The sequence below is a fragment of the Sprattus sprattus genome (genome assembly GCF_963457725.1).
Source record: "Sprattus sprattus genome assembly, chromosome: 6".
Taxonomy (NCBI): domain Eukaryota; kingdom Metazoa; phylum Chordata; class Actinopteri; order Clupeiformes; family Clupeidae; genus Sprattus; species Sprattus sprattus.
In genome coordinates, this window is record NC_137925.1 from 25,483,164 (window position 1) to 25,507,964 (window position 24,801).

The window sequence follows — 24,801 nt, forward strand, 5'->3', positions numbered from 1 at the left end:
GTATTTTGGTGCGCCAGGAAGGCAGGAGGGTACATGTGAGTATAACTTTACTTTATAATCTTCTTAGGAAATGATTAGTTTGGGAAAGAAAAGCAAAGTAGACCTTTAAAGTCACCAAATACAGATAGCAGTGTTCAAAACATGCTAGGGCTTAGTATCTGTGAGAGGAAAACACATTTCCTCTCTCTCTCTCTCTCTCTCTCTCTCTCTCTCTCTCTCTCTCTCTCTCTCTCTCTCTATATATATATATATATATATATATATATATTTGTGTGTGTGTGTGTGTGTGTGTGTGCATGTGTGTGTGTGTGTGTGTGTGTGTGTGTGTGTTAAGAATAATAAGCATACCATAAGAACGTGGTGACTTCTGAAATGGGATTTATAGTAAGTAGAGGAAGGCTGGAGATGGAGGCTGAGGGCAACAGTGAGAGGAAGGAGGGTGGAAGGGGAGGAAAAGATGGCTATTTATTTGTAGGGTAGAAATGAAGGCTGATAGAAGCGAGCCAAAATACTGAAAGTATTTAGGAATAGAAGTTGAAGAGACCGAAAAGAAGAAAAAAAGAAATGTCAACCCCTCCTGGTGTGCACAGCCGATCTAGCTCTTTATATTACTGTCTGTCTGTTTGTCTGTTTCCATTTGAGTTCAAAGGAGCTTAAACAGCCAGTTTATTTAGTCAGTCAGTATACAGCCAATGCCCACACGGTCCCTTGAGCACTTGAGTTCCACCCTTGTGGGGCATTGTGTGAGTGTGTGTGTGTGTGTGTGTGTGTGTGTGTGTGTGTGTGTGTCGGTGTGTGTGTGAGTGTGTGTGAGTATGAGTGTCTGTGAGTGTGAGTGTGTGTGTGTGTGTGTGTGTGTGTGTGTGTGTGTGTGTGAGAGAGAGAGAGTGTGAGTGTTTGAATGTTGGGTTTTGTAAGGAGAGGAAGAAAGAGCAATGGGTAGAAACAGGGTGACCCTTGAGGGGCATGGTTCGAGGCGCTGCAAAGACTTCTGGGAGGAAAACGAAGGAATCATCCATGTATGACAAATCTTGCCGCAGAGATGAAGAGTCCTCACTGACCACTGGAGCCCCCAAGTGAATTTCTGTGTGTGTTTTGTCTTTTCTCTTTGTGTGTGTGTGTGTGTGTGTGTGTGTGTGTGTGTGTGTGTGTGTGTGCGTGACAAAGAGAGAACTCATAAGTGAGCAGACAATGACAGGAAGTCAAATTTTCCTTTTTGAGAGTCATTTGAAATGAATCACTCTTCACTCTCTGCCTCTGTGATTCATTCAGTGCGGTGGGGCTGCATCTGCTCCCAACCCCAAGCTTCCAGACTCTTCTGTATCTTCTCCCAGGGTTACAGACTCTTGTGTATCTTCTCCCAAGGTTCTAGACTCTTCTGTATCTTCTCACAAGGATCCAGACTTTTCTGTATCTTCTCCCAAGGTTCCAGACTTTTCTGTATCTTCAATTAGCCAATAAGGGTGTAAGGCTCACTCAAATGTGCACAACTTGCATTCACTTTATGAGCTGAGAGGGAATGCTCTGTCCTGAGGTCGGGTGACTGAGTGAAATGATTCCCTCATACATGTTTCAGAAATCTGGAACTCAATGGCGTCCTCCTTGAAGCCTGTGTGGGTTTTATTTAGCAACCTTTGTGTCAGTGGCAGTTAAATTAAGACGTGCTCAAATAGAAGATGCAACATTTATTACACAACCTAATCTCCTTACAAACATTTATATTCACTGTTGCAGACAGGCACAAACACAAACACAAACACATACATGCACATTCACACACACACTCTCTGCTCATAGTAATATTCAGTGGCAGTCCCCACGACACATCTTTCTGCTTCACACAGACCATTACTCCTGTGATTTGAGGCTCAGAACTGAAAAGGACATAGAAGTCACACTGAACTTAAAGTGTCTCCTGACCTCCGGTCTGTTTTTGAGAATGCATTTCTGTTTTTGTAAGTGTATGTGTCATCTGGGTGTCTGTGTATGTGTAAGACCAGACCCAACACCCCAGTTCAAAGTACTTTAAATCAGAGAGCATAGCAAAAAGATATCAATCAGATGACATCAAGCCATCCCACCCATGTTATATACCCTGCTTAGATCAACTGCCACCTCATTCTCATCTCCTCCTACTTCCTCTCCGTCAGTGTGTCTTTACAGCCCATTTATACATGGAGCTGATTACAGAACCCAGTGTGTTTGCAGAGGGCTGTTCTCAACCCACTCCCAGCCCAGCATCTGATTCCAGGCCCTCTTCCTTGTGTTCCCTGGGCCAATGACGACAGAAGAGGTCAGGGGAAGGTCAAACTTAAGTGAGTTCCTTCTTCTGTAGGTAACCATATGGACAATATCATGCTGTCCACTCTTTCCGTTCTGTTCCCTGGCCTCATGTCCTGCTCATGGGCCAGAGGAGATCCAGAAAAGGCCATCAGTTTTGGGAAAGATCGGTTTTTGGGAAAGATCAATTTTGGGAAAGATCTGTTTTTGGGAAAGATCAGTTTTGGGAAAGATCAGTTTTTGGGAAACATAAAAAATGTTTTTACAAAACACAAAAACACTCAGGAAACATTTAGGAGAGAAGGCCATATATAATATTGTCAGTCTGCTGTGATGCTCAAGGAAGTGATATTGCCTGAGCAGTTTAACTAGCTCTCTCTCCCAGCCCTCAAAGTACTGATTATCATTCACCTCATAGATCAGTCGAGGTCCTCAGCTCAAGCTCCCTGTCAGATAGGGTAGGTGGGGGGCGATGCTGAGTGAGCATGGAGTAAGGCCGAATCTCGATTCTTCTCCTTGCCCCTTTTGCTTAATCTTGTCTTAGTCTTAACCCTAGCACTTGCAAGTGTAAGGGCCAAGGGCTGAGATCTTTCCCCTATGAAATGAGACGCCACTAGGTTTCGGGTACGTCATGCGTGACTGTATTAGCTATGAAACTAGCGATTTAAAAAAAAGTCTAATGAAGAACATGGTTGCAAATATATATGTATACAACTGTGTAGAGCACGAAACAAGACTGTCGTCATTTTTAAATTAATTATTAACCAAAAATACTTACATGTAGTGTATGTAGCATGATAGCTGGCAAGCTACCATATAAGCCAATGGAGTGGTGGTATACGCGCTAATTGTATCCTAAAACTACCGTTTAAAAGCTTCAGTTAAGACCGACAATTCTATGCATCGCTCGTGTAGTACATTTCAGATCAAACCGAGTCATTATAAACATATAAAAAGTTGTGTAGATAGCTTTATTCATGTAAAATATTCCTTGCTTCAAGCAGCCATTTTTTTTTTTAAATTCCCGAACTGGTTTCGCTGTGTGCTCTGGGATAGCCCTTGGAGGAGCAAGGTAGCTCTCCGATCAGCTTAAAAATGAGGGCCATACACCACTTAAACTTACCCCTTAATCTTGATCAAGTTGGGTATTGAGACACCACTAGCTCTCACATGAACGCGCAATTTCAAGGGTAAGGGGTAAGATAAGGGGTAAGGGGAAGTATTGAGATTGGACCTTAGACGTGTGTTTGTGTAGCTCTGCAACAGAAACTACGGTTAAATTATTATTTTCAGAGGTAACCTCTTTAAACAGCACTTTAAACGAAGACATATTTGCTTTGTGCAACTATTATACGCGCAAGATGTCAAACAAACCTGGCAAAACACGAAATAGGGTGGTTTCCACTGCAGACATGTGTTGTACTTTGTCACTGGGGCCCTTGATGTGACCTCAGAAAGTATATATGCCCAGCCTGAGAGGTCTTGATGTGACCTCAGAAAGTATATATGCCCAGCCTGAGAGCCCTTGATGTGACCTCAGAAAGTATATATGCCCAGCCTGAGAGGTCTTGATATGACCTCAGGAAGTATATATGCCCAGCCTGAGAGGTCTTGATATGACCTCAGGAAGTATATATGCCAAGCCTGAGGAACTTGATGTGACATCAGGAAGTATTTATCATAGATATCTTAGATAAAGGCTAGATAAGTTGCCCGCGTTGCTGGCCGACAGAGTCAAATGTCCGCACAATTCGGCCATTTTGAGACGGAATAGCTCACTCCCCCTTAACATTGTGTTGGTAGTGGTACTTTTTAAATACCCAGAACTTGCTCAATTTTCAACCGATTTTCAAACGGGTTGGTTTGTTATAAACGTAAGATATTTCTTATGGCACTACATACTTATAAACATGGGTTTACATATGAAAATAACATTGACAGGTCTCTGACAGGTGTCGTTTCAAGGGAGCGTTCAATAGAGCAGGCTGCACAAAATTATGGCATCTTCATTGGCAATAAAGTCAGCAATTTCCTGTCGAAATCATAATGTAAGATGTTTAACAAACCAACCCGATTGGAAATCATGTGCAACTTCAGTTTTATTATGTGCAACTTAAGTTATATTGAAAAGAAAGAACAATTATGCCTTGCCAATTGATGTAAAATGACTGATACACAATAGCCGTGATACACAATTAAGCTGCCCATTTCAACATGTTCAAGCATCCAGAATTATTACCAAGGTAATGACGATTGTAAATCAAGTCATTTGTAAATCCGTCAACATTTCCCCGAGATAAGAGTGTAAACGATGGTGAAGATCACTGACGTTACCTAACGTACCACTGATCCCTCCCGGAAGCTATTCCGTCCTTAAAATGGCCTCCTGTGCGGATGTTCAAGAGACCGCCGTTGCACCCCCTTGGTATATATGCCCAGCCTGAGAGGACCCGATGTGACCTCAGGAAGTATATATGCCCAGCCTGAGAGCTATTGATGTGACCTCAGGAAGAGTATATGCCCAGCCTGAGAGGTCCCGATGTGACCTCAGGAAGAGTATATGCCCAGCCTGAGAGGTCCCGATGTGACCTCAGGAAGTTTATATGCCCAGCCTGAGAACTCTCTACATGCTGCAGCAGCGTGTCTGACACGAGGTTGAGTTGATCCTCATACCCTCTGCTCCTTTCTCCAGATACTCTTACTGTAAAGTAACATCTGCAATTAACACACACACGCACACACACACACATTTACACACACACATTTACACACAAACACATACACAAACACACACACAGATACACTCACTCACACACACACACACACATACACACACACACACACACACACACACACACACACACACACACACACACACACACACAGACACAGACACACACACACACACACACACACACAGACACACACACACACAAAGATGCACTCACACAGTGAAATGAGCGTTCTTGCTGACTATGATTGTGTGTTTCAACTAAGCTGGTTTATTATTGTGTCAGATATTGCCAGGAGCAATTGTGATGTTGATAATAATAATAAACAAATGAACAAACCAGCCACAGAGTCATTTAGTTGTAGGCATGTGTGTGTGTGTGTGTGTGTGTGTGTGTGTGTGTGTGTGTGTGAGCATGTGAGTGGGTGTATGACTGACTGATACTGTAGCATTCTTTCCTGTGAGAGTGCAGGTTCCTAGTCTGGGAGAATTCCCTTTTCCAAGTGATAAGGAATCATTCGGACTGTGGCGTGAGCGGATTGTGACACTCATCCTATCTCTGGCAGTAGTGTGTGTGTGTGTGTGTGTGTGTGTGTGTGTGTGTGTGTGTGTGTGTGTGTGTGTGTGTTTGGGTGTAAGTGGGTGTGTGTGTGTGTGTAGCAAGTGTGTAGCAGCTGTGGTTCCAACTGGAGCAGAAAATCAGGCTAATTTCATTGTGATCATCAGTGTTCCGGCTACATCCCCAGAATGCCAAGACACAAAGGCAAGCATGTAAAATTGCTCAGGTTGCCACAGTATGGGTGGACAGGTGTGTGTGTGTGTGGTGTGTGTGTGTGTGTGTGTGTGTGTGTGTGTGTGTGTGTGTGTGTGTGTGTGTGTGTGTGTGTGTGTGTGTGTGTGTGTGTGTGCACATGTGTCCTTTTGCATCCAGTGAATGGACAATGAACTGTCAGGCAAACATTTTGCTCTGACCTGATACTGACCAGGTTTGTGCCACCAAGTCCTGACAGACACACACAAACACACACACACACACACACACACACACACACACACACACACACACAGAAACAGACAAAGGAATGTACATTAATTCACAGGCAAACGGATTACTCTGCTTAGAGATTTATTCTGAAATGCTGCCCTAGACAGACACCATTAAAAACTGTAATAATCATTACATTGCTAATGTAGCAACATCAACAGAGTTAATAAAGCACCAACACCATAACATGATGTTCTAATAGGTTGTGCCCTTTACACGAGTATGTTGGTCTCAGTTTTCAAGAGATATCTTGGTCCAAATCGGATCTAGCACAAATCGCGAGTAAATTCATATACGTTTAACGTTTCGTGAGGAATAGAGGCACGAGCTTGTCAAATAGGACCAAATAACACGAATCTCAAGTAGCGATTTAGCGGTCTTAAACTGACTATAGTGAACCTTTGCCCCCTCTAGCGGATATATTGTACTTTGAGATTAAATATTAATTCTGGGAGTTTAACAATAAAGTCTCCAGTTCATGGACGGTTTACCTTTATGTTTTGAAAGTCCAGGTAGTAGGCAAGAATTTATACCATTTTGCCATCACATGAATAGCCTACAAAGAAACGGATCAATATAAACGGCCATTTTATAGATGCTTAAACTAATTACCCGGCTAAAAAAATATATTCCAATTTTTAAACGTAAGCCAATATGACATTAAAAGAGGGCTCATCTGACAAGTTCTCTTTGCAAGACTGTCATGCCAGCATATTGGCATTGATGCGCCATCTTTTGTCCACGTTCACCACATCCCAGTTTATCGCGCACCGAACAGCCTAACCGGAGCTCAACAGACGGCAGAGGACCCTCCGACCGTTTCAACTAAGCATCGTCTCAAGAGGTAGTTTTAAAGACGTTTAATTCACTTCTGCACCTGGCACTAGCTCCGTCTAAACAACAGTTAAGGCAGCTGCAACACACATAGTTGTGTCAAAGAAAAAGCCACATGGTTTTGACTTTTTTAGGTCGGTGCGTAATGTAATGGTGACTAGACCAAACGGAGATGCTGTCGACTGTTGCCGTACTTTTAGCGATTGCTTCTGCCACCGTCGCTACTATCCCGGGTAAGTAACACTCTATTCCTTAACGCTTAACCCTGTGTGTTTCAGAACTTAATTTAACGCAGTTGAAGAGGAAATGCATACAAACATACAGAAAAGGGCTTTAGTGATGAAGAAGGCTAGAAAAGTAATTTTCTATAGAGGACTTGAGCAACAGTGCGTTCTAAGGGTGAACATTGAAAATAATCACCAACAAAAGCTTCACCAACTACAAAAGCTTCGACACACTTTTTATTTGATGCCATCTTGTTTCACCTGCTACACCATATGAGTTTTGTCACAATCATCAATTTTGCACAAAATGTGGGGCCATGCAAACCCTTTCTTATTTCTGAGCCTTACCGAGACATAAAGATGGTTTCAAACATTTTAGAATTGTACACAATATGTGCGATATCTCTCCCTTAAACAATAACAGCCTGCTGCAATTTCATATAGTATATCAGTCTATTTCTGGACAATGCACAAGCCCCGGTATGTCTCCTTGCTAACCTATAGACTGTATAGGTTAGCTTGTGCATTAGTATAGAGCCTGCATATGACCCTGTAACTTCATGAGACACATATCTCTCCTCTGCCCAGCGATGAGACGAATATGTCACATGAGGACAGGGTCATCAGAGGTGGCCACTGCTGACACAGACAGTGATTGGGATATGAGGGTGTCAGATGACTAATAAGAACTGCTTCCACAACAAAACGCCCTTCCAGTGACATAGAGCAGAAGGCCATTGTTTTTTTTATCTACAAAGACATGATACTGCATATGTGACCCGCTCTGGCGAAATGAGTCGGAAGTCGCAACGTTCTATTTTGAGATATGGCCGTTTACAGTAAGAAACATTGAAAATATTGATTTTTTTTTTTTTACCTTATATGAAAGAAAAGGTCTTCAAAATGAATCTCCCAAAGTTTCATCATCACAGTAATTGCGAAAATGCACTTAAATGGCTGTTTAGGTTGACTTGCAACTCTTAATCTTACAAAGAATGTCTCGAATAACGCTGTTTTACCAGCCGGCTCGACCAAGGATTTCGCACGAGGATTTTCCTATGTTTTGATATCCCCTGAAACATCATGCTCTCAGTTATCCAAATATGGTGTGAAAACGTCAAGTCCTTTCTTATTAAACCTATCAAAATGTTCACAGAGCCTCCTCAATTGCCAATAGGAAGCCCTGTTTACAGCCTTGTGCGACGCGATTGGTCCACCTACCATCCTGTCAGATTAGCAGTGATACTGAAGTCTAATGCTAGCAACATTTTCTCCAAAATATCTCCTCAAAAAGTTCGCGTTTCACTTAATACTTTGTATTCAACCTTGTCATTTTTAAAGTGTAGTGTGCATTACGTGTGTTTGGTAAAGTGTACCATACCGTGTGATTGGTAATGTCGTTATCTAAAGAATGTGAAATAGCTAATGCGTTAAACTCCGTTGGCGCCTCTAATTTGCGCTCTGCTACTGGCCAGGAAGACTGGATAAAGCTGGTGAAAGACTACTTTGGATGTATTGATCCATGGCGTCTCTTTCTGAATACGAGAAAGACCTAATTCTTCTGGGGAAGATCAGCTGTCACTTCCAGAATGATAAACGCACTTGTTCGACGAAGAAAATCCAACGAGAGCGTCAACATCAAAGGTCGGAATATTACTTGGATGGAAGAAGAATTTGCCGTGAAACATTCAAGTTCATACATTGGTAAGTAGGCTTTACAACCATTACACTTATGCGACTGATCAGAAGTATGTTCTTGATTTTACTGACAGTAGTTTACGTGATGTTCCCGTTTAATTTCAGAATCAGCCAGAATAAACTGACAGCTCTACTTAAACACTACAAGGAACACGGCTTGACTCCACGAGTTAAATGTCGTAGTGGTACAATAAGAGGGGGGTAAATGTAGTAGGCTATGCAGAATCAGATGTTTAAAAAGACATGCAGACATGTTTGATGATGGAAGGTTATTGCTGTGATATTAATCCTGTAAGGCCTGTATACTTTTAAACTTAATCTTTATCATAGTCTGATGGCTTCCAGGCCAGGTGGGTTCAATCTTAAATCAGGATAATGCAGTGGGATTTGGCAATGTTAATAGTTGCATTTGGCACATAAACTCTATTAAGATGTGGATAAACTGTGTTTACTTGCGTTTAGCTACCACTACATCCTTGCTTATTACTGAGCATTTGTGTGCTGAAATTATGTAAATAAGCCGTTGATGTAGGTAATTGTTAAAGTGTGTGTGTGTTTGTAAGGATGGATGATTTACTCATTTTTTTTTCTCAATCTTCTGTATTTTCAGAATGACCAAAGACTATCCTGGGTGGGTGTTCTACAAGGAATTTGCCAATTCTGAGGAACGTGGAATATGCCTGCTCAAAGAGAATGCACCACCAATGCAGAGGCCCCCTGCTGTCAATCCTCCTGGTTTGGATTTGAAACGTCAGGACTATCTTTACCAACACATTCGTGAGTTTTGCACCGACAATACAAGGGACATTACATGCCCAAAACCAGCTGGGAAGGTGAGCTGTTCCACTGAGAAAGAAGCTAAGAAACGTGATTGCAACAAGAAATATGATTCCAACTATGTGTCTCTGTGTTTATGCCACACACACTCTCTCACTAACTCACTGACTCTCTCTCAGTCTTCCTCTCTCTCCCTCTCTCTCTCTATGTAGATACATGTATATAGTCAATGTCTCTCTGCCACACACACACACACACACACACACACACACACACTGAACACTCACTCACTGACATTTTGCCACTCTCTCAAAGGCTTTAAAGCGAAAATGTTGTACGTCTGTTTTGACTCTCTCTCAGTCTCCCTCTCTCTCTCTCTATGTAGATACATGTATATAATAGTCAATTTCTCTCTGCCACATACACATACACACACACACTGGCATTTTGCCACTGTCTCAAAGGCTTTAAAGCGAAAATATTGTATGTCTGTACAATCTTTGGAGGTATTCATCAATGTTCCTGTTACACATCCAGACTGAGGGCACACTATTGTACCTAAAATGTATGTATGTTTGTATGTGACATTTGATCTACTTATGTTTTTATAGTCCTTTTTAATATATATCTGTTCTGTCTTTTGTTGTTTTGGACATGAGTGTGTCAAATCAGCTGAATTGAATTGTATTGAATTTAAATGAATTGAATCTCTGTAAAACGCGCCTTAAATTATTATTGAATTATTTGATAAATATTGAATAATATGTAATAAATATTTTGAAATAATTGATGTTTCAGTCCAATTTAATAGCCTTTTCTAAGTATCTAAATGCCTTAAGTAAAATCATGTTGTAAAAACACTGGGTGCAGCTCTGGATGCCAAGGATTACTGAAGAGGTCATCAAAAAACGGACGGAAAACTAAAATGCGATTATCTCAGGTTTTCAGTTGGAAAAAGGTGCTGCCACACCATCATTCAAATTAATGTAACTTCACAACCGTTTAAGATAGGACTTTGACCAATACATCATTTAAAAGCTTATTTTCCCACCTTTCCAAAGATACCAATATCTCAATTTTGAGTTCTTGGTCACTGTGACTCATTTTGCTGGATCAGGTCACATATGGTGCACTTTGGCTGTGTGCTGTGTGCAAGATAATAAACCTTACAGGACAATGGGCACACACTTATGGGCTAGAGGGCTTAGGAAACAGGGTCTCTGGATGCATGTGCATTTGCACGCCTCATTGCTCACTCCTGACCATGGCACTCAGCTCTAAGTAGATTAGAGAAGCTGTTGTCTGAGATCCCCCATGCCTTGGGGCCAGAGGGTGAATGTGAAAGAGAAGAGGGTGGAAAAGGGATGGAGGCCTCAAACGACAATTTTCTGGTGGCACTGTCCCGCAGCGATCCCCCTCTCTCTTATGTAAGCTCTAAAATTAGACGACAATCTGTATCTGGCTTTACGGAAATAATATATGACATAATTCAAATAACAAAGCAAGGTTTGATCCATTTGATTTCCACCCTCAGACAATAGGCAAGATTCTTGTGTCTGTCTGAGAGAGAGAGAGAGAGAGAGAGAGAGAGAGAAAGAAAGAGAGAGAGCGAGAGAGAGAGAGAGAGTACTGTAAATGTGAGCTGTTGAAATGCTGTTCTGGTGCTCTGTGATAATTCAGTTCCAGTCAATTTTACTAATTTGTATAACTCCACAATCAATCAAATGGTTGACAGAGCCCAGGACCTAAACACCCCAGCCCAATGGTTCTCAACCGCTGTCCCGTGAAGCAAAGTGATGTGGTTTGTGGAACTTTAAGGAACCCAAAGCATTTTAATACAAGAAACAATATACATGAATTCATATAGTCAAATACACTAATGACACTGCTTCTTAATTACAAATATTTGTAGAAATTCACTTATTTACAACTTCTACAATTTAATCTAAATGGGCTTTAGTCCCATTCTCCTTTGATTTCGAAAATACATTTCAGTCCGGTGAGGGCAACTATTATTCCACCGACCAGAGAAGGCGGTCGGTCTAATTGTAGACAGTTCCACGAGTGCAAAGGCTCATGGGACTGTTGATGTTTGCTAAGTCACATAAGTCACATACAGTCACTTACTGTTACATTTTGAGTTGACAGACGGGAGAGAGTAAACAGCTGAGCATGATACCGTTTATGGTTCCACAGTGTGCTGGACCAGTTCTTGCTCTGATGCACTTCAGTGCATTTTTAATAAATAATATGATTGCCTGTCTGATTTAACTATCTGTGTGATAATTATTTGAAAGTCTGCTGTAGTGCAATATGGGTCAATCTTGAAAATGACATTATAGCCTACAATAATGTGTGTGACATTCTTAATAATCGATAACTAACTTTACGTTCGTCTGCCTTGACATTCTGGTTTGACCTTTGATGTGCCTAAGCCCAAAAAAGGTTGAAGACCTCTGGCCTAGAGCAAGCATAAGGTGACAGTGGCAAGGATCACTTTCTTATTAACAGACAGAAACAGGAGCAGAATCCAGCTCAGAGGAGGGACCCATCTGCTTGAGATCGGCCCGGTAGAGAGATAGAAAGAGGAGAGGGGGGAAGGTGAAAGTGAGGTGAGAAGAGAAGATGCAGGCAGATCATTCATACACAGAATCAAGCAAACACCTCAGACATATCATATTGGCATACATGGGCCAGATGTACAGCAGGCCGACATACAGGTTGCAGGGTATAGAAAAGGAGATAAATAAGGTAAGAGTTATGTCAGCACACACATATAGTATAGTCCTACCATACAAAGCAAATGGTGAGTGGAGATCTGCTTTCTGTCCTCAGCTCCAGGTGAGTTTGTGTCGCTGGCGGAGATGGAGTGCACCCTGCTGAAGAACCTGTTCCAGGGCTACCAGCGCTGGGTTCGACCCACCCAGCATGCCAACGACACCGTGACGGTCCGCTTTGGCCTCAAAATCTCACAGCTTGTCGACGTGGTGAGACTGCACGCTCACATGCTATCAAAGCCAAATCGACACATTTTACATTCTGCAGTATCTTTTGGTATACTGGAAACCTAAAACCTAGTGGAATTTTTATTCCACTTAAATTATTTTCCAGTAAAAATGAATTCACTGTCATATGTACCATTGACCTCAATACTCAAATCCATCCCTGAATTCAATTGTGTTATCCGCCCATGGTTCTGAAATATGTAGGTCTCCAGGGAGTAGCATTTGGCACTGAAATATCTCTGATGACATACTGTACCTGAAATAGACTCATCTGTGGAGATCTTAATGCTAGAAGAAGGGCTGAAAAGCCCAACGAGGAGAAGTTGAGGAGAAGTGGAAAATGCAGCCTGTCAGATGACACTTTTCCTCCTGGCTTTTTTAGTTCACTGGGTCACCCTGAAGTGATAGTAGGTTCTAGATTCGAGTGCAGTTTTCATCTACATTTCATCATCCTCCTCCCGTCTTCTGGCATCTCCCCATGCTTTTAACCCCCTCCTCTCCCTTGCTCCGTCTCCAAACTGAGTGTGTTTTGGTGTAAAGGCAGAGTTACAGGCTTATTTAAAGGATTGTGTTCATTATTAACTCTCCCCCTCCCTGCACCCACCACCGTGCTCTCTCACGCTCTCTCTCTCACTATCTATCTCTCTCTCTCGCTATCTATCTCTCTCACACTATTTCTCTCTCTCACTATCTATCTCTCGCTCTCTCTTTCTCTCTCTCACTATCTATCTCTCTCTCTCTTTCTCTCTCTCACTATCTATCTCTATCTCTCTCTCACACACTTTTTCTCTCTCTCACTATCTAGCTCTCTCTATCTCACACACTATTTGTCTTTCTCTCTCTGTGCATATTCAAAAGAAAACAGGGAGGAAAATAGAAATATTTTGTTATTTTGGAAGAGAAATGCTAAAAGGGACAGTGACATGAATACAATTATAAAATGCTCAGTGGTAGTTTCCTCGTAAGCAGAGCACAGTGCTGGATTTAAAGTACAGTCCTATGATATGCCACTGCCATCCATTTTTTGTAAGTATCCAGAGAGCAAAAATTGGCTATAAAAGCATTTTCTATTTTCAGGCATTTGCTTGGCTCAGATGTTCAGGCCAAAAAAAAATGTTTCCCCTGATTTAACCGTTTTTTCCCCGGTGCTAAGATGACTTGTTTTAAACACATGTGCCCACTATAGCATTTGGGTTACCTTGAATATTATTTTGTATGTTTGGAGGATGTATGTTATGCCATATGAAAGTATTTTATTTTACATCATTGTCAGGAGTTGGCTGGGATTGTTGTTTGTTTCTATGTCAGGCAAATTTCACACATGGGCATCAGATGTTTTGTTTCATGTTCAAACATTGTTGTCATCCATCACATTTTTTAAAAGAAACATCTTTTGAAAGCACAGCAATTTTGTCTGATGTAGAGAAAAAAATACATATATTGTAAACCTGCAAAACAACCTTAACAGAATCAGCTGTTATGAGAAAAATAGCAGCTGTAATGCCGGCACAGAAGACTGTGGGACTGTGTTGCTCCCCTCCCCACTGGCTTCATCACTTCTTTCTCAGAATTACACACAGACACCCTCTCCCAGACGCCCCCTCTCCCCCGGCCCAGCAAAGTGAATTAGCTGGCATATTACATTATACATTTTGCATAATTACCGGACCAGGAACAAAAACAGCTACCTTGTATACCATTCTTTTACCGGCCAGTGGCCGCTTCCTGTGGCTAATTTTAGCCTCTAACTCACAAAGTAGACTGGCAACCACGGTGTCTCTTTTCCAGTCTCGTACTTTTAAAGATGTATTCACACTTACAAGTCGAGTCATGCTCAAGTATCTCAGCCTCAGATATAATGAATCTATTAAATGGCAAACATCTAAGCCCTGCACCACACAGGCTCTTTCCTAGGCCCTGATGTCACATCATAACAAGTCCTGTCAGAATTATATTTAATTCTACGGCCTCAGGCATGAAGGTTAACACAAGATACTCTGTTACACCTGACTGTGATGTTTAATGACCTCTGAGACGTTGGGCAATCACTAAAAGAACTTGTTTTTATGAACATTCATCAGAAGCTAGAAACCCTTGGGGGAAATCTTTTAACTCAGAAATGCCTTTATCAAGGCTGTTTGTTAGTTAGTATCTATCTATCCAACTACAGTGCCTTCCACGGATATTGGCACCCCTAGTGAATATGAGCTAAACAGGCTATAAAGAAATATGTCTTTGCTGTTAATCCTCTTGGTTTTTCACTCAAAATATTCACAAAAAATCTTACCTTTTTATTGAAGTAAAATTATTGAAAGAAAAAAAAAACTGTTGGCATTAAATAAATATTTTTCCCCAAAACATGTGTGCCACAATTATTGGCACCCCTAGAAAAATCTTTAATTCAAATCTAACTGAAGTATATTTCCAGTCATATTTTACATTTTTAAGTTCACACAAGAAAATCTCTAAACAGTTGAAAATACCCATTTCCACTATCATGGAAATAATTTAGAAGTTTAAAGCGACAGGAGATGTTAAGCCTGGAAGAGGACGTGTCTGTACATTGACCCCACGCACCGTGAGGGGGATGGTTCTACTGGCAAAATAATCTCCAAGGATCACAGCTGGAGAATTGTTGAGGTTAGTTGAGTCTTGGGGTCAGAAAGTCTCCAAAACTACCATCAGACACCACCTTCATCACCACAAGTTATTTTGGAGGGTTGGCAGAAAAAAGACTCTGCTGTCAATCAACAACAAACTAAAGCGCCTACAGTTTGCCAAATGAAAGTCAGACTTTCAATGGGACCGAGTTATATGGTCAGATAAGACCAAAATAAAGCTTTTTGGCAACAAACATCAAAGGTGGGTTTGGCGTAGACAGAAAGATCCATATAGAAAGCACCCCATACCCAATGTGAAGTATGGTAGTGGATCTTTGATGTTGTGGGGCTGTTTTCTTCCAAAGCCCCTGGACATCTTGTGAGGATACATGGTATCATGGACTCCATCAAATACCAGCAGATATTAAATGAAAACCTAACAACCCCCTCCAGTAAGCCTTAAAACGGGCCGTGGTTGGACCTTCCAGCAGGACAATGATTCTAGGCACACCTCAAAATCAACACAAAAATGCTTCACCGACCACAGAATAAAGGTTTTGCCATGGCCATCACAGTCCCCTGACCTAAACCCCATAGAAAATCTGTGGGATGAGCTGTAGCCAAGTCTACAAACGTTGATCTCAGATTCTGAAGGATCTGAAGAGATACTGAATGTAGGAATGGTCTCAGATCCCGTGCCATGTGTTCACTAACCTCATCATGCATTATAGGAGAAGACTCGGAGCTATTATCTTGGCAAATGGAGGCTGCACAGAACATTACATTAAGGGGTGCCAATAATTGTGGCACACATGTTTTGGGGAAAAATATTTATTTAATGTCAATGTTTTTTTTTTCTTTTAATAATTTTACTTCAATGAAAAGGTAAGATTTTTGTGTATATTTCGAGTGAAAGACTGAGAGGATAAACAGCAAAGACATATTTTTTTTATAGCCTGTTTAGCTCATATTCACTAGGGGTGCCAATAATTGTGGAGGGCACTGTATCTCCCTATCTATCTGTTTGTTAGTCTATACTGTTAGTATTTATCTATCAATCTATCTATCTATCTACCTATCTGTTTGTTAGTCTGTTGTGTTAGTATCTATCTATCAATCTATTTAGATAGATAGATAGATACTAGATAGATAGATAGATAGATAGGTAGGTATATATGGATAGTCATACACCTACTATATATGCATCACAAATAGGTTTTCCTTCCCCCTGTTTCTATTTGAACTCTCACTGTATTGTGAGTCTAACTGTATTCCTCAGCTCGCTCATATATCTTATTTGGTCTGTTTTGCTATCAGGATGAAAAGAACCAGCTTATGACCACTAATGTTTGGTTGTGGCAGGTAAGGAGATTGCAGGAACTAAAAACAAAAACAAACAAATATATTTAACTCGGTTTGGTTTTTATGTAACGCATATATTTGAGAATGTGTTTCTCGGCAGGAGTGGATAGACTATAAGCTGCGCTGGAACCCTGAGGATTACGCGGGGATCACATCAATCAGGGTTCCCTCAGAGAGCATCTGGTTACCTGACATTGTGCTATATGAGAAGTAAGCCCAGTGTGTGTGTGTGTGTGTGTGTGTGTGAGGGTGTGTGTGTGTGTGTGTATTTATTCTTAATACCATAGTTGAATCCCAACATCTTGGTCACATAAGTACCCTGCATTTTGTAAAAAGCAGAACAAAGTTGCATAAGCCAAGCCACTAAGTTGAGGGCTTTTTCTGTATCACTCCTCTGAATAATTAGTCTGCAGAAAGTGCCTCAGGAAATAAAACAAATAATGACATGGTGAGCCTGACATTGCTCATCGTAGCATTGTGTTTGTCTTTCACAGTGCAGATGGGCGTTTTGAGGGCTCTCTGATGACTAAGGCCATCGTCAAACACAACGGTGCCATCACCTGGACCCCGCCGGCCAGCTACAAGTCAGCTTGCACCATGGACGTCACCTTCTTCCCTTTCGACCGGCAAAACTGCTCCATGAAGTTTGGCTCCTGGACCTATGATGGCAACATGGTGGACCTGGTGCTGGTGGACCACTATGTGGACCGCAAGGACTTCTTTGACAACGGCGAGTGGCAGATCCTCAACGCCACAGGGATGAAGGGCAGCCGCCGAGACGGCCTCTACTCCTACCCGTTTGTCACATACTCCTTCATCCTGAAGAGGCTCCCTCTCTTCTACACGCTCTTCCTCATCATCCCCTGCCTGGGCCTCTCCTTCCTCACCGTGCTGGTCTTCTACCTGCCGTCAGACGAGGGCGAGAAGCTCTCGCTCTCCACCTCAGTCCTGGTGTCGCTCACTGTGTTCCTGCTCGTCATCGAGGAGATCATCCCCTCCTCCTCCAAGGTCATCCCTCTCATCGGCGAGTACCTGCTCTTCATCATGATCTTCGTCACGCTTTCGATCATCGTCACCGTCTTCGTCATCAACGTGCACCACCGCTCCTCAGCCACCTACCACCCCATGTCGCCGTGGGTGCGCGGGCTCTTCCTCCAGAGGCTGCCCCGCCTCCTGTGCATGAGAGGCCACACAGACCGCTACCACTACCCTGAGCTGGAGCGCACGAGCCCCGAGCCCAAGTCCAAGGGCCGCAGGGGGACCCGTGAGACCCAGGAGGGCAAGGAGGAGGAGGACAATGCCTTGGTCGCCATGCTGGAGAAAGCCACGTATTCAGTCCGTTACATTTCACGCCACATCCGTAAAGAGCACTTCATCAGAGAGGTAAGAGGGTAGCTATTGGTGGCTCCTGTGTGGCATGAAATGCTACACGTCTGATAAAAATATAATAATCATATGGCATTATATAGTATGATTTTAAATATATGGCTTTATATAGTGTGATTTTAGGTTGTGGCATAGCAGCGTATCATAGTATTTTACCACGTTTGTGTTGTTTTAGGTGGTACAAGACTGGAAGTTTGTGGCACAGGTGTTGGACCGGATCTTCCTTTGGGTTTTCCTCACTGTCGCTGTACTTGGAACCATCCTGATCTTCACCCCTGCTGTCACACTGTTCCTCAGCACTCCACCTCCACCAGCATAGCTTCTGACCTGATTCCATCCACCAGATCTACACCAGATCCACTCCACGTTCATTTCTCTCACTTTCATTTCAGAGTTCATAAGCACAGCTCTCAGCACAGCTTACTTCAGCAGCTACACAGAGCTCACAATTACAGAATATATATTTAGAGTGGTTTGTACCAGAGTTTGACAGATTGTTACACAACTGTAGGTGTGTAGAGGTCTTGCAGTGTTGCTTTAGAATGAACTGTAGACTAGAGTCAACAGTATACTTACAGAAATACTGTGGAGTTATACAGCATAATACTGAATCTCTGGAGGCTAAAGGAGTCAAGCCTTTTGTTGTTTTGCTGTTCTTGTCCGTATAACACTGTACATTATAACACTGTACATTTGTAAAGTCTTACTATTAATCCAAAAATTGGGTCCCAACATACTATTTACATTCATTGCAATATAATTTAGGACACTTTGAGCACAGTTTTTACATGTGTAGTTTGTTATTTTTTTCCAGCAAGACGAATAAATGATTTGGGTTGTCTTATTAATTTCCAGTATTAACTTTTATTGCATAACTTTTTTTAACTGTTATGATCACATTTAGGTTAATTTGTATTTCATGGACACATAGCTCGATGTACGATGTTTACTCTCTCTGTGATAGAAGTTGCGTTAATTACTTCAGATAAACTTTCCTTGATTGCCCTGCCAATCAATACATTCTAAGATGAAATGGAGGAAGGCCATAGGTCCACTGGCAGAGATCCTTCCGCCCATTTATCACGCAGGCAGTATTTCGATATTGCTGAACAGAATTGGGTAGAAAATGTTCATGCACATGTGAGCTGTTTTCATCCACAGTGACAGATTTCCCCAAATGTCTAAAAGGCGAGGCCTGAAATGCTTGCATAGGGCATCAGGTTCAAGACGGATGGTTGAAAGCAAAACTCTTAGCCATCTGAAGTTAAGGAACAGAGACGTATTGATAGTGATACAAGTAGGAGGGCTTTAGAGCTCTATCCTACTTTTGACACCATATATGGCAAAGGCAGAGAGCAGACAACCAGTCCCACTTTGAAAACAACCATGCACTCTGATCACAGGTGCCAGACTCCTAGTTTGATCAGTTTGAGCACTGTCTGCATCACAGTGCGCTTGGTTCCTCTCAGTATTTATGTAAGCTGATTGTGATGGTTTAATGAGAGTTATTAAGGTATGAGAGTCAAAGAGTCTGGGGGGCATTCTATTATACATGCTGAGATGATGCTGAAGATATAGAGCAGTTTTAATCTGTTTGTTTTTGTTAGCGTAGAGAGAGATTTTCTGATACAATTAGTTTGCAAGAACCTTAAAGGAGCTTTAGATTAAACAAAAGAATGAATGAGTAGAACTGTATATCCCCTTTCTTCATCAAATAATTTTACACATAACATAAGTTGACTCACCATCACCAATGTTTAGCTGCCGATCCAATGTCAGCTTCTTTCTATTGGCTTGGCTAGTGGGGAGGTGAGGAGACAGGAAACTATCCGTCTGATCGGACAGGGAATATTTGCTGAGCTTGTAACAGGTGTGTGACTGTATGATATGTTCTAGTTATTTATATTGGGAGGGGCACTCCTGATGGCAAATGTTAGTAGTAGGCTTAACTACTACTACTAAAACACTGAGTAGGCCAACAGTCTAATTAAGTAAAATATGTATTACAGTTGAGGACCCTTAATGGATATGGACTAAATATTGGTAGTATAGTATAGTGTCTGAACCATTTATATTAACATTTATATATTAAACTAATTCAACTCTTTGTGAATGTGGACCTCAAAGTTGCAGACTCCAACAGGGGAAGTGGCTTTCCTTTTGTTCTGCGAAGACCCGTCAGAGACTAAAGCAATTTTGATATTTCATCTTGGTGTCTAAAAGGAGGCTAAGGTTTGTTTTCATATTTATCCATGTCTATGCATCGAAAGGCATATAGCTGCCCTGTTACATACATTATAAAATGACCTGTGTCAGTGTTATTTGGTAGGTTCCGGACAATTGGGTACGTTAATTACAAAAGCTAATTTTGAATGAGTACCTCATATTTCGCTCTGTTTTTGAGGATGCGAATATCTGAAAACGTGCCGGAACAAAATTCAATACCGCTGTTAGTTGTTGGCGGAACATTTAAACTGCTGCACATCAACAATTCCAAGGCGCATGCTTTCCTCGCAGGCAAGCGACCATTCGTGTGATTTGGCATATTTTACCGATACCTAGGTTAATTCTGTGTGAAGATTTGTTGCATTTAAACAAATTATTACAATTTCAAAATGAAACTGCTCACACATAACATGTTAACATCGCATGTGAAGGGAGTGACCAAAGGATACCCACTTCTCATCAAAGTAAGACTTGTCATGTTTTAGTCCTTACCTTAATAGTTAACGTTAAGAATTACCTATCAAATCGTACGTTTTAAACTGTTTGGTGCAGGCTTAACCCGTTGATAACAGTTCATTGTCAAGGTAGATCCAAACCTGCATCATCGTCAAAAAGGGCAGATCCTTCAAATACAGACTTACACGCAGCCCTAACTTAGTTAGTTCTGTTTAGGTTAAGCTATGTCCTGGATATTTAACCTGCCCAATAAATAGCTCCGAAACGAATGTAACCTAATGAAACGTCTTTGTTAAATGTTAACGAGCGGGGTGACGTTACATTTGTGGAAATTAGGCTATCTTACCTTAACACTTTCATTCAAACGCCGTTCTCTTCTTTTATTTAATTTGGAATGTTCCTCATAGGCAACAGAGGTTAAGGTGAACGAGGTGGAGTTTAACCCACAGTTCATCAGTCGGATGATCCCCAAACTCGAGTGGAGTGCTTTCATACAGGCAGCGGAAGGGGTGAGTGTGACCTCTCTTGGCCTTTGTGTATCGTTTGTTTTGGTAACCAATATGAACCGACGCATATTTCATGGTAGTAATGTTGCATGCATGTTTATGATGATAATGTTGTAGGGACGTCTGCAGTGCTATTGGGTCTGTGTTGACTGCATATTACTGGGTGGGGTACTACTCGTATGATGTAGTGGCTTGTCCAATGGCATGAGGATGGCTTTCATGGGAAGGAGGTGTGATGCAATGAATGTAGAATCAATAGGAATAAGTGCAATTGTTTAAAATTCACTGATCAGACACATATCTGTAGACACAACACTGTTATGTTTTGACATTAATCTATTTTGCAGCTGGGACACCTGCAGAATCTTCCAAGTACAGTTGTTCCGGAATTTGAGAATAATGAGGACTTTCTTCGGGATGTTCACAAAGTTCTGTTAGAGGTGAGACTTCTCACATGTTTTTTTTTGTGAGTAGAAAGATGACATCATGTACTGTGAAGCTAGTATAACTCTGTATTATTATTGTCCTCTAGGTTGAGGTCATTGAGGGTTGTCTTCAGTGCCCAGAATCAGGAAGAGAATTCCCCATCTCAAGAGGAGTTCCCAACATGCTATTAAATGAAGATGAATCCTAACTTGATTAGAATATATCCTCTGATATATACAAATTATGTTGAAATACTTCCAATTCATCCCACCTAACCATTTGAGGTCTGAACTCCTTTGGGGCCCTTTTCTTTCTTTTTGTTATTTTGGTTTATTTATGTGTTTGTACTGAGATTTCATGTGATGTTCTGAAATAAAATAGTTTAATGCCCTCCAGTCTGTAGTTTTCTAAAATAAGCGACTCAGTAAAATAACCTCATCAGCAGCGATGACGCAACCTTGCCAGTTCAGTGTGTAATAGATGTGATGATGTGCACGACCAACTCATTAGTGATTGAGATGCATAATAGAAGCAGTGTGTGGGATTGATGCAGGATAAAACCTTGTGGTGGAGTGCAGTGGGTATATCCGTACACCCTGAAGACCCCCTTCACTGAAAATTATTATTCCTGTTAATGTGATCGGGTACTTATTCACTTATTCTGTTCAACTTGGCAATGAATGCTATCAGATACACAAGAATATATATATTTTAGAATGTGTAAAGATGGAAGAAGCTGTGAAAGGATGTGAATACCACAGACTTACCTATGAGGAACTATACCCTAAGCTACTTTACAGGAATTTCTGAGAAGCATTTCATCTCTTTTTTTTAATATATTTTCTTTATTTATTATTTCTAATGTTGCAAGTGGAATAAAATAGCTCTTACACCACCCACATATCCACTTTGGCCCCTTTTAGACATTCTTGGGCTAAATGCAATGACATGCATATAGTCCAATATAGCCTACTTTCTCCTATCTGTTTTAAGTCAGAAGCTCTGGATTGATGTTTTCATAAGAGCGAGAAGTAGTGTTTATTGCATTTTTTGCATTGCTCAATGTGCTGGGATGGAAAATCAAAAGAATCTCTTCACTGTTCTCAAAAAGTGGACTGTATCAGTTGACCTAGATCCAAGTCTGTTTAATTCATGTAAATGCACATATTTTTAATTGAATTCAGCTTAAGTCTTGTGTGTTAGTCTATGTGAAGCGCGGTAGGCCTGCTCTTGTTATTGAAAAAGAAATGCTTACAGACTTCAAGCATACGATGACGTGGCACGGCAGTGTGTCTAAATATATCCTCAAGCGGGTCAAAAGAAAGAGGGATACGATGTTTTTGAGGAAGCATTTCGGTCTGCACCTTGCAATTCCGCAGTTAACCACCAGAGTTGTCGATCCAAACGCCCCATGATTGTGGCACTAGATGTCGCCAAATTTACCACATCCACGTCAGTTTAGCATTTGTTGAGTTCCACTGTGGCAGGCATCATACTAATAAATCTGAATAGCTTTAGTCATGTTTGAACAAGAGAAGTATTTATTCCCATGAACTTCACCAACTACCCAGGCATGCAAACTCAGTGACTCGTCTGGAGGGCTATTCCCACTACTCTTCTGAGTGCGTTACCTTTCCCTTCTACTTACAGCTTCAGACACAATTACAGGGCTGTAACCGAAACTATAATAACGTTATAATGGGAAAAGAGCAGGAACGGCAATAAATCAGCGCTCTGAAAGATTAACGATCATGTAGTTGCTAGCATATAATTAACAGTGAGACGAGGAGAAGAGCAGGGAGAGGTAGGATAAAGAAAGGGTGTTGCCATAATGCGAAGCTTTCAAAGTCTCAGATTATCTTAGGTTTGCCCTCACTACCCGAAATTGCGTTTGCACCAAAGATAGCCCAAATAAGCCGAACTGTTACAATTTCCTGGCAATATCTTTAGGGAGTGTCTGATGGATTGATCGCAAACAACCCCATCACCTGTGCAGGGTGGAGAGACATATGTCGGGACACGAATATTGCGAGAATGTGCTGTGCAATATTTACCATCAACCGCTCCCAAGACAGCGGTGCGCCACCAACAATGGCAGAGGGTTCAGCCTTTTTGGTTTACCTTTTCAGGGAGGACTTTTAGACTCCAGCTCATTAACCAAAGACCTCGTTCTTTTGGGTCACCACAATTTGAACAAACTCCACTTCCACTGAAACTTTAACTTTTTAGAAATATTTTTCTTTTGTCGAGTTGTCATACATCATAATTTGGGTCACATCAAATTTGTTGGATGTTCTAGCTCGCTTGCACACGTTTACGCCCACCCACTCTCTCTCGCTCTCTCCCTCCCGTACACACACTTGCTGTCTGAAGCTCTTCCTCTCGACTGACAGACTGACACGAGGAATAATCGACTTGCTCCAGGATCCGAGAGAGATGGTTGTTCGTGACTTTCACACACAGACGCAACTCAATTTCTTTATGGAATATAAATGCGACCGAAGTAAGATTTCCCTGATCTGAACTGTCGTCGGGGTATGCTATATTTAAATTATTTTTCTTGGATGGAGTGTTCGAAATTGTCCAACTCTAACTCCAAGAAGAATTGCACCGAGGATAACTTTCAGTCCGAGATATTTGTTGAGTTTTAGTGGAAATAATTCTATGTGTCTCTAGGAAAGTCGGAGGACTGTATTTGGGGGCAAACAACTGCTGATGCAACAAACCGTAAAACTGACGAGAAATGTTTATAAGATTCCTGTTTTCAAGTAAGACAGTCCATAGTAAAGTGCCTGTCGTAATGGTTAGTATGATATGCGAAAGGTACACTATTGCAGTCTAACATTAAACAAAAGAAATTCAGCGAAAATAGCATTCTCTTCCCAAGTTCCAAGACAGACCACAAAAACGCTAACCATCACTTGGAGCCCACATAGGCTCGAAGTTTGCTCAGCAATTCTGGCTCACTGTGCAATGAAATCGTCCTTATTTAACGGCGATGTACAAAAACAGCTCTCAAAAGACTTTTTAAACTCATAAAGTTCAGGTGTGTATGGTCTGCTTCTGGGTATGGGCTAAACTTGTCAATAAAACCAAAAATGAAGATTTTTTTCGTCTTCTTGAGACTCAAACTTTCGGAATCATTCCTCTGAAACGTTTGGCTGTGGATGTCTATCGCGACCTGAACATTATGAGACCACAACCCATCTGACTGAATCACAGTGGAGTTTTGGAACTAATCATTT

At 41.4% G+C, this 24,801-nt stretch overlaps 3 protein-coding genes across 3 annotated transcripts in view; all 3 read left to right on the forward strand.

Annotated features, from left to right (window-relative positions):
- LOC308367086 (neuronal acetylcholine receptor subunit alpha-3-like) overlaps positions 1-12,813 on the forward strand; it is a gene marked incomplete at both ends in the record, with an annotated part of 45,585 nt that extends 32,772 nt beyond the window's left edge. Inside the window, 4 exons of the mRNA XM_080840907.1 lie at positions 9,143-9,162; positions 9,423-9,589; positions 12,425-12,576; positions 12,799-12,813. Of these exons, the coding sequence (XP_080697033.1) occupies positions 9,143-9,162; positions 9,423-9,589; positions 12,425-12,576; positions 12,799-12,813 (354 nt within the window). The remainder of the gene's footprint in view (positions 1-9,142; positions 9,163-9,422; positions 9,590-12,424; positions 12,577-12,798) is intronic.
- A 3,701-nt stretch (positions 12,814-16,514) lies between these two features.
- On the forward strand, positions 16,515-18,261 carry LOC308367087 (neuronal acetylcholine receptor subunit non-alpha-2-like; the record flags this gene model as incomplete). The annotated part of the gene is made up of 4 exons (XM_080840908.1): positions 16,515-16,556; positions 16,657-16,766; positions 17,051-17,939; positions 18,118-18,261. The coding sequence occupies exons 1-4, from the start codon at positions 16,530-16,532 to the stop codon at positions 18,259-18,261; spliced, it is 1,170 nt and encodes a 389-aa protein (XP_080697034.1). The 5' UTR covers positions 16,515-16,529.
- Positions 18,262-20,440: 2,179 nt separating this feature from the next.
- On the forward strand, positions 20,441-21,951 carry trmt112 (tRNA methyltransferase activator subunit 11-2). The gene is made up of 4 exons (XM_080841056.1): positions 20,441-20,632; positions 21,032-21,133; positions 21,478-21,570; positions 21,663-21,951. The coding sequence occupies exons 1-4, from the start codon at positions 20,558-20,560 to the stop codon at positions 21,762-21,764; spliced, it is 372 nt and encodes a 123-aa protein (XP_080697182.1). The 5' UTR covers positions 20,441-20,557; the 3' UTR covers positions 21,765-21,951.
- The last annotated feature ends 2,850 nt before the right edge of the window (positions 21,952-24,801 follow it).